This window comes from Trichoplax adhaerens, genomic scaffold, assembly GCF_000150275.1.
Source record: "Trichoplax adhaerens TRIADscaffold_3 genomic scaffold, whole genome shotgun sequence".
Taxonomy (NCBI): Eukaryota; Metazoa; Placozoa; class Uniplacotomia; order Trichoplacea; family Trichoplacidae; genus Trichoplax; species Trichoplax adhaerens.
Genome location: NW_002060945.1, coordinates 6,745,764 through 6,757,128, shown reverse-complemented (window position 1 = coordinate 6,757,128; position 11,365 = coordinate 6,745,764). Strand labels below are relative to the sequence as shown.

General features: G+C 29.8%; 1 protein-coding gene across 1 annotated transcript in view; it reads left to right on the top strand.

The window, feature by feature from the left end:
• The window catches only part of TRIADDRAFT_54741 (uncharacterized protein), a gene marked incomplete at both ends in the record, with an annotated part of 1,324 nt that extends 1,199 nt beyond the window's left edge, over nucleotides 1-125 (top strand). The window contains one exon of the mRNA XM_002111072.1: nucleotides 94-125. Within this exon, the coding sequence (XP_002111108.1) occupies nucleotides 94-125 (32 nt within the window). The remainder of the gene's footprint in view (nucleotides 1-93) is intronic.
• Between the last annotated feature and the right edge of the window lie 11,240 nt (nucleotides 126-11,365).

Genomic DNA, 11,365 nt, shown 5'->3' with positions numbered 1-11,365 from the left:
TAGCAATTTCTGCTAGTCTCCTCAATAGTTGATCTTTTAGTAAGGTAACTTTTAGCATTTACCTACATTAAATGTTATTTTTGGTATGAAAAGGGAAGTTTTTCGCAACAATTCCAAAGTTTTGATTAGATATAAAGCTATACAAGATTTGTCTGCTTCAATATGATCTTTTCCAATGTTTTCTACTACCATACTGATAAACTTATATTTAGTTAGGCAGAGAGTTTTGCTATAACATAAACGCTATCGTCTAATTCTCGCATTAATCATTTCTAGAAAATGGTTTGATTCTGTAATAAATTGGATGGCTGCTCAAGTTAATTAAATGCTATTTTAGATATGATTTTTTGAAGGAAGCACTGTATTTACTTTTGTGTAAAAATGGATAAAGTAAGATCACTGTAATACATTAGTCATAAAATTCTGCAGCTGTTCCATGTAATTAGAATGAAATAATTATCCTAGTTCATATTTAGATATTTCTTGACTTAGTAATAGCTTCTATGCTGATATTTTAAGATTGGTAATGCAAGAAATTACATGACTGCTTAAAACAAATAGAACTGACAATAGATCTCGTCCACGTTGCGGTAATATTTTGATATTTCTTGAATAAGCTGATATCTATCTTGACTTGTAGAGATCATAATCAAAATTACCTGACTGGTTAGAATCCACATTGATAAATAGTTGACCTTAGTTTAAAACAACTAAATATTTGTTGAACACGCAACAGCCTCTAGTTTTTTAAAAGCTTATTCAAACAAATTGCATTACTGCTAATAGGAATTAGAGTAGATGATTATTTCTGAAATCGGCTCGACTGGTTAAGGAACTTATGATTGCAAAAAATAATCTAAACACATGATTTCCCTTAGTTTTAATTTAGAGGTATTAAAATATTTCTTGACTCAGCTATACTATCTACTCTGAAATTGAAGATTAATTAATCGAGAAAATTATATGACTACATACAAAAATTAGAATAATGTTTTATCATGGTCTTGATTACCTCAATCAACAAGCTAAATAAAGACTTAAAGTAATTTGTATAAATGATTGGTTTTTGATCTCGATTCAGATATGTAAATGATTCTAGCCTTTGCAATTTTATTTGTGTTGATTTAAATTTAGGCTTATACGTAATCATGTTACTTCTTTGATAAATTGCTAAATGGCAATATTTAAGCGATGATAGTGGAATAATAGATACTGTATACCTATGTAGTTAGTCGAGATTTTTTGCTATATTTCTTAATTTGCTGTTCTTCTAGTAAAATGCTATTATTGCTATTTTGCACTTAGATATATGCAGATACATGACCACAACTATTTTTTCCTCTAGGATATTATTTCAATACAATAGATATAGCTAAAATTCTGTTTAAAAAAAGCTAATAGTTTGCGATTATATAAAGAGATAGTTTTATCGGCTAGTTTACATAACTTTCGGAAATATCTGAAATAATTTTTTTAATATCTGACAATGAAAATATAACTCAAAGAAAATACGAATACGTAATTTTTAGAAATGATATGTATAAATTATAAACTTATATGAATAGTTAGAGAAAGAATTTCTGATTATCTATTACTCCTATAAAAGTACTGCATATAAGTAGACACTTCGTAGAAGCGTACAAGAAAAGATGGAGTAAATTAATCCTTAATTAGGTACATAATTAACAGTAAATGCTAGTGGTCCATAAATACACCTGGAATAACAATTACTATATTTAAGCTCTGTAAGGAAATAATTAATTCTTAAACTTTAAACGTATAAAAAACAACAGATAGCGTAAATGAGAGAATAAAATAGGTCGAATTGTTATTTACAAACTGTCGATAATTTATACCTCAGTGGTATAAATTATAAATAAAATTGCATCAATTCTGACGCTAGTATATAAGGAAAGAATTTCTACTTAATCACTCATGCAATTTTTTGGAAAAATTATCAATTATAGAAAGAAAGAAATTATATATAATTAATTATTAGTAGAAATAATATCTGAAATAGGATTTATTTTGTAGATAGATGTTCAAGGAAAGGGTTTCTACTTCTATCTTCGGTCTTGCAATCGGGTTAGATTCATCATAATCATAATTAGCGATATATTAGTTCGATTGGTTAGAAATGCTTTACTAATTTGGATTATATCGGCAACGATTACAACTTACAGGTAAAGCCAGACAATTTTCCCGTGCAGTCCGACAATCTTAAGCAATTGCTAGAACAAATGATAATGTAAATATGTAACGAGCATGAAGCCCAAATTGCTATCAGGAATACCTATCAGACACATCTTGAAATCATTCCCTACTTCTTACATTGAAAGTGTGACATTGGCTAAAATAACCGGCATATTTGGAAATATGCAAGCTCAATTTTGTGTTATTGGAATTATTGTTGGGTTATTATATTCAATCAGGTAAGGCATAAAATTTTGTTTTACCTCAGGAACTATAGGATCATTTTAAATAATTTAAATTGTTACGATGGATCTCAAATCAATTTGATTAATATTACGATGGTGTCGAATATTTGTATAGACGATAGGCTAATAAATTGCTGTAATAATGTTGTAGAATAGTTTAGCTAAGCAATTGTCAGCTATTTTAATTGTATCTTATGTCAACAAATTAATAATGATACTCTACATCCATTAGTAGCTATACGACCTTGAAAGAATTGTATTGTCTTGACAACGCTAATGTAAATTTACGAATAAGAGCAAAGGTGGCACTACTTTTGTAACATTGATTGTCAACTCAGAGCAGCTGGATATTGGGTGAATAGTCAAATATTACAATAATTGGTTTGAAAGAGTAGCATAGCCTTTATAGGTCGTTTTCTTGGTCTATCCTGAAAGATAGAATGAAATTGATTTAGCCATTAAAAATTATATCTAATCACGTTAAGAAGTATAGCTAGAGAATGGATAAGGGAAATTGGCGTAAGAAATTTCTGCGACTAGAGAAAAATAATTTTGGTCCTTACTTTACCTTTGGACACTTCTTGATCATCGTCTTGAATATAGTGGCAAATACTATTAGCCTAGTTTCATCTACCCAAGTTTTGAATAGCTTGCATCATCTCTATGGACGTTACAATCGTAGTAACTTGGTTTTGGACTGTACAAATATAAATCATTCCTGTTGTGGTAATTATAGTCTATCTACATTATACAACGAGTATAGAGTTACCTACACCTTGTTCTACGTGATTTTTATCCTTGTCACTATTATCGATGTTGGTTTGTTGGCCCAAATTTGCTTGCTGATATGCGATCGGAAATTAATCGAAAATAATAAATTTTCTTTAACACTCTTAATTGGAAAATTACAGACCTGTAGCATAGATTGCATCCCGACGACATGTTTACTAATCATTCTAAATCATTATGAAAGTCAAGCTCCGGGAATTAATTGCTTACAGTGTCTAAGTAGAACTCAAAATTTACAAAAATGTTATAACTTAGCGCTAAGCTGGACAAGTAATCCAGGATTGTATTTAAAATTAACCACATCTGGGGTAGTTGTAGCCTATCTTTTTATTTATTTTACACTATTAATATTCACAAATGCCATCATCATATTGAAAACGTGTCACAAAACCAATCGACATCAAATATCGATCTATGTAACTATTTTTCTGTTAACTACGTTGACTAGTTTCTTCATGACATCGTTATTGAGTTGGCCAATACCTTTAATTACTTGGCTTTATCCGTTAACAACTCCGCCATTACAACCATCTGTAAATATATTTAGCAACTGGACTGTTGCATTAGGTATTACTGTTAGTATAGCTGCTGTACTTTATCCTATACTGATCATCTGTTTATATATATTTGGAGATGAGATGATCACAGATTGGGCTATAACAATCTTGATTGCCTATCTTGGTATCCTATTGATGCCTTTGATAGGTATTTTGATGACATTTTACATTTTTTTAATTTGTAAAACCGTCATATGTCAAGATGTTACATCACTATCTAGAATTACTCCAGATAATTATTTAATTCACCCTGATTTTTAAAATATAAAATATATCTCAAGATTTGGTATCGTAGTAAATTGCTGTAATAAAATCAATTGATTACTTTATCACAGCTAGAAATATTTACTGAAATTGATATCCTATGAGATAGTTTGCTCTAAGCAGGCATCACGATATGAGACCTATCGATGTTTCTAAGAATGATGGCTATTAAATGTTAACGGTTAGTTAAAATTGTTAATGTATTTTCATCATACATTTCTGTATTTGTACTTAGCTATTATGATGCTTAATAATAAAGCATGTATAAAAGTTTCAAGGTCTTTGCTGTTTCCCTATCCTAGAATTATTGTATAGTAGTGCAAAACTATGCTGCATCATAGCAACGTTTTCTTGGAAATCATTTCTGGTTTCTGCCTTGATCTGATATTCAATGATGTGATGATGAAAGGTTAAAATTTCTATCGAAAACTGTCTAATTTAATTATTTGCAGAAAAAGCTCTCGGAGTTATATTGCACTAGACTTTTCTGTTGGCCATCTAGTATTTCAGTATTCTGTATATAACAGCTCAATTTTGTAAATCATTGACTGAAATCGCATTCGATTAGCAAATTATATTATATTCTTTAAGCAAATTAGTAAGTGATCTTTGCATTGATAAGAATACTTCTGTATTAATAAGTTCTAGTCCATAATATGAGAAGTAAATTCTACCTAGTCAGTGTTTTTTTTGTAGTATTTTAAAGTAAAACTACACCGTATACCAGTTAATAGATAGTATTACTGCAGAAATGATTTTTGCCAAAGTTTTTATTATAGTAATGTTATGAATTATAAATGTCAATAATAAAAAAACCCTACAAACACGCGTACGATCTGAAATCAAATTGAAAAATACCTTGGCAAATCCCTACCAGCGTAAATCGTAGAGCTTACTTATTCAAAATAAAATAGCTCTTAAATATATTATTGTAGATGTTATTCAGGTATACTTTATATATAGAGCTACGGTGATGTAGATGCTGTGCTAGGGATATGCAGTGTATTGACGACTAATTATTCATTTAGACTCAAATAGATCATTATAAAGAATAAATTTTTCCCTTAACTGAAAGTACAATCGTAGATTATTTTACTTCCCAGATTGCAAATCACTATTTGATTCATGCTAATATGTAATTAAGGTAGGCGGAGAGAACTGATTTGATTCAATATTATGATACATATAGGGTATATTGAGAGATCAAACCGCGTTATTATAGAAATAGTTATGCCTTAATTGAAAAGAAACTTTTGATTTTAGGAAAGGTATAGAAATAAGACAGGTCTTATGTAATGGTATCCAATAATGATCAATAGTCTTGTCTACTCTATTTTTTCTGAATAGCTAATTTTTTCATCAAGCAATTAATTTAATTTAGTATTATCTATGAGGATGTCATGAAAATAATTAATTTTAAATGATTGTAACAATTATAGTTGAGTGTTTCGTATATACTCCATCTGTAGCAATATTATTAATTAAGTATTGATTATATTACTATGACTTAATTCTTTCCTACGATAAAAGTCCAAACTGAAGTAAAAGTAAAGGATTAATTGGCTATCTAATGACACAACTCGTACTACTAATATGTAAATCATTAAAAATTCAATTTTCTAATTATTTAGTTTTTTTTCTGTTGTCGTAAAGATAATAGGTATATTTTGATATAAATTTTGGTGTACAGCCTCATTATTTATGGAATAATATCCATACCGCTGATATTACCTCCAATACTGCAATATTGTCCAAACACGGATAAATATTGGATGAACAAAGTGCTTCTACTCAAGTATTAGATAATTGCTATTACTTTAATATTACAGGAAAAAAATTTGTATACTGTGTGCTTATAATTGCGTTTTGAATATCTGTTTCCTGTTTCATGCAATTATAGCAAGGAGAACAATTTAAAACCTTAAATATTGTGAGAGATGTTAATCTTTTGCACTGTACAAATGAATTGTCTAGCATATTTTAAGGTCCTTGGAGATAGGGAATTTTGTGCGTTGAAGCTATCAATTAGAGCAACTATGATGAAAGTTTCAAGAAATATCCTAATTTTCCAATACGTTATTTTTAGAATAACTATGGTGCTTTCAATCTCAATTTTTCCCAGATCATCTAAGCTAGAATATTATCGAATATCCGATCTCTCAAGCAGATGATCGAAGAAATCTGAATTCGTTTGTAATAGGATTCTCAAATCATAGGATAGTTGATGTACAGTAAGTTTTAGGTACTTTGCCAAACTCTTGAAATTGAGAAATGTAATAATAATTGTTTAACTTGAGAAATGAAGATTAAAAAACTATAGCCTCTAATGTTTTAAAATATTCATATTTTCCCTTACTTCTATTTTAATCTTAGGATAGTTGATGTGCTAGTAGTTAATGTAATTATCAGAAATAAATATCTTTGTGATTGAATAAATGAGCAATAAAGCGCTGTATTCTCTAAGAGGCTAGACCGCAGCAGGAATTTCAGCTCGTAGATCTTGATCTATTTCAATTCTTTTACGTCTTAACCTGAGAGCTACTAGAGCCGTTTAACTAATACATAGCTGAGATCCTTGAGATCGAATATGATCGAGTAAATATGCATTTGATTAGATCTATTCAATAGATTATAAGAAAGAATTTCAATGTTGGTGTTTTGAAATGTCTTAATCTTCAGGATAGTGAAGGGGCTTACATGATGCGCATTCAAATTTTTTGCCATGGAATACTACTGCTAGTAGAATTTATTCATTTAATGATATAGAGATATTTAGTCTGTAATATTATCAAGTAATCTAATCTTAAAATTTATGTGTTACCTACTTACATTTTTGAACTGGGTGTAGATGTATATCATTAGTTTGATTTAGTGAATAAGAAAATTTTGTAGCAACAGAAGACATTCTAAACTTGGGTTAATTGGGGTAACTTCTGCAATGATTGCTTTTAAATCTTTGAAGATGAAATACTTTCAAACATCGGCCCTATAACCAGGGACTACTAAGAAGAAAACTTATGTAGCCCTTGTCTTGGCTTGGAATAACAGAAGCAGTCTATTGAAGACGGGCTTCAATTCTTGGAGTAGAATGTTATTAAATTTCAGATATGCTAGGCAATATATCGAGCATAATAAATAATAAGACTTCTAAAATCAAACGTTACTGAGCATCAGTCCATTAGTTAGATGATAGAAAAGAAAATATCTTAATCACTAGACGAGCGAGGTACCTTGATACATTTCATATACGAGTATATTAAGAAATTTCTGAAATCAAGCATAATCGAGTATCAAATCTGTTAATTAGATGATCAGAAAGAAAATATTTTAATCATGAAATGAATGAGGAAATATATTTAGTATATACTAAAATTTCTGATTCCAAGCACCATTGAATATCAGCTCTAATCACTGGATGATCGGAAAGAAACGTTTCAATCTCGAGCGCTTATTAGACATGCTATTCTCAAGCATTTTGCGGTAAATTAATTATCGATCTATTAGCTTAAATACTCTAAAATTGAATATCATCTGTGATGAAATCTTTATATCAACCCCGTAATACTGATTCTAGTACAAATTAAGATAGTCCGTCATCCTATCTAATAAGATTAATTAATCTAGCATTTCCTATTTTCCTCGGATCAAAATATGATAGAATTTGAAAAGGATAATATAAATCTAGCTCAGTACAATACTATTTCCATCTTCTCGTGATGATAAATGCATTTCGTGAAAATTAATCTGAGTAATTTGTCTTTTTGTCATAACCAAACTGTGTCAAGTTCAACATGAATACAATATATTATTTTAATGGATGGAATTCCTATAAAATTGAATTATTATTTTATAGCTTGAAAGAGAAAGAATATAATTCTCTTCTCGTCTAGTAAAAAATTGAATAATCCGGAAGGCAATGAGTCTACTTCTGTCTTGAGTATTTATTATACTGGAAAATAACAATTACTATGAGTACAATAAAGAATATTAAAAAGTAGGCGATGGAAAGGAAGAATCATTTGTATACATTTCTCTTCTAGTCTGGTGAAGAATAGAATAACCTGGGCAGTTTGCAAAATGACCGATTTCGCATACGGTCACGTTCAGTCATCACTTTAGACACAATGAAAAAAGGCTGAAAAGAAGAAAGTTGATAGAAAGAATAACTTATAAGTATCTTCTTGTAGAGATAGAATAGAATAAGAATACAGTTTACTTTAAATACAATATACAGCGAGAGGAACAGTTGAATCAATAAATTATTTTCCTATAGATCGCTAGAGTAAAAATAGAATGAAAAAGATTAAATGAACATTATCATAACTATGGCAAGATGGACTATAGGCTAGCCAAGAAACTATTCTACTCTCCTTTTATTCATCTATCCATATTTGCATAATTGTATACCGGCGATGTCAATTATGAATAATAATCATTTCCATTAATCAATTGCTATTCAAATCGACAATGATGGAAAAGAATCAACACTAATTTAATTAATTTATTTCCAAGGAGATGTATTCGAATTTGGATGCCATGTTGCTTTTAATGTTAGTCTATAATGATAACTATTGTCAACCATGATTCAATCAATCAAATTGGTAGAAAAAAGTAAAAACTATACATCGTTAAATCAATAATTACAGTACACAGGAGTGGCAAGGGATAGAAGCAATTTTACCCGTTTATTTTCCATTCCATGTAGTAGTTTGTATTTTTATTCAACACGTTAAACTAATATTAAGAATTGCATCATCACGATGATTGTCATCTTACGAATTGAAATATCATTATACTATTCTCATTTTCGTCTACTTTTATCAACAAACATTGATCAATCCAATCGATTGAACGAGTTAGTCCAATCAGTCTCCAACTTTTAGATTATAGCCCACTCCTAATTTTACAGTCAAGGTCGTTAAAATATTGAAAGTACAAATTAAATTCAAAGCAGGGCCAATACTACTGTAATTTGTAGTCAACAAGAGAAGATGGTTGATTTTTTTACTTAGACAATACTGATCCATAAAATTAATGAATGATTATTAGTAAAACCAGTCCACATTAAACCATTCCTGCTAGGATATATCATACGATAAGAACTATTGGGGAGTTGATATCATCATCAAGTTTAGTATATAATCGGATAATTAAGTTATAAAGAAAAGTTTTCTTCTCTCTATTGATAATTGATGTAATTACTAAGCTAAATTTTGAATTATTTCCTTTTAAAAATTCTATTTGTAGGTGTTGACTATCAACGCTTAATCTTTTGAATTAGCTTTCTAACGTCTTTATAAATTGATGTGCAATACAACAACTTTTGTCATTTATTTTTTAAGTCTTGATTTAGTTTTTTGTTGCTAATAGCCTACGAATAAAGAAATTGCAGCAATATCCATCTTAAAATCTACTTCAAAGCTGGACTTGTAAATTTAATATAAAAATTTTTATCATATCTAATCATTGACTGATGCTAGAACGAATAAATAGAAAAGTTTCGACTTCTAGCTGATAGAACTGCATTTCGTAGCAAAATTAATGCATGATCTCTTCCATGTAAAAAAAATTTCATCTTAAAGAACTGTTGTGCTTGATGCTTTATCGCAATATTTGGTCAATTGATTCACTTTTTAGACCATTTTTTCAATCTGCTTTCAAGGTAGAAAGACTTTTCGTTATCGGTAGATTGGACAATTTGCAAGTGGCGCTTATCTTTAAAATTGTTATTCAAATTGGGAAGATAGAATAATTTATTGCCTCCTGTAGATATTAAAACTATTTTTGAGTCATTTCATTAGGGCAGTTATCTCACAACACTTAGATCTTGATCTCTACATCGTTTGCAAGAGGCATGATTCAAAATTTATAGTTTAAAATCTTCGAGAGAGACTAATCGATCACTTCTGAGAAATTGGAATTGCTGCCCTATCCTTTCAAGATTTCACTTACTGCAAGGAACTGTAAACGTTTGAATTTGGATCCATCTACGTAGCAGCTAAAGGAGCAATCTAACTAATAGCCGAATTCAATACGACTTGGATTGGCTTAGCCTTTAAACTATTTCATGTTATTCTAGTGGCATTCAATAAGTATTGTGATATTAAGCTATTAATTGCAAGTCGAATTTGGTTAACAGCATTACGAAATCTGGTTGATAATGGTAACCATCAACTTGTTTCCAATCCAAATTGGAGATGTTATTATGATCAATTAGACTGCTGTAATCAAAGTCATGATGAATTAATTCCACTATTCTATGGTTATCAAGCCAATTTCATACGTTTATGCATATTTTTTACCATTGGTAGTTTAGCAGATGTTGTTTTTATCTTACATCAATGGATATTATGGAAGACTCCATTGGCAGAATATAAAAATGGCGAAATGGCCATCGTTTCATTCATATCCAGACTGCAATTATTATTGATGCAGGTTGTGCCCATCATTTGTATCACATTGATGTTATACAATCAACAATTTACTAATGCACAATTAAATTGTGCTTACTGTTGGTATAACTATCATCATTCTCATCAGCATAAAACAAACATTAGTAATTGCAGCATTATATCCAATGGAGTTCAAAACGATTGGATTTTGGCCTTGAAAATAATGTCTACATTGCTGATTACACTATGTGCATTTTGTTATATTGCCACCATTCTTCATCGATGTTCAAGAAATCACCATATTATTCATTATCAAGTTCATCATTTAACTTGGTGTAAATCCACTTTTATTTTTCTACTGGCTTGTATTACTACTATTGCAGTCGTTTCCATTTTTTATGTTCCTATATTACTAACCTACTTATCCATGCGTTTCCATATTCTACTGACAAATCCATTTTTAACATTAATTTCTGACATCTTTATCGATTGGATTCGAGCAGCTGGTTATATTGCAATGGCAGCATCATCAACCTTTTTTATCACTGTCTTTTTACTTTTTATAACATGTCGATTTGATTCTATCACTGTGATTAATGCCTTAATTATATTTTTAACCATTGCATTAATGCCCTTGATTGCTTATATTGCTTTAATCGTCCATTACAAGATACTTTTTCAAAATAGCTGCCGTCAGAAAATCAATCCATACCGTCAAAGTCAGAGCTCCACTGTATCATAACGTAAAGCAGTCCTTGGTATTTTGAAGAAGCAAACCTTGTTCACTTCTTGTAATCCATCAGTGACTGATAGGTTAATGATAAATATATTGGTGTCTATCCTATTTCTCAGAAGAGATTGAGTAAGCGATTTAATCGAAAAACACAAAATGACGTTATATAAGTACAGTTTCTATTGAAAAGTG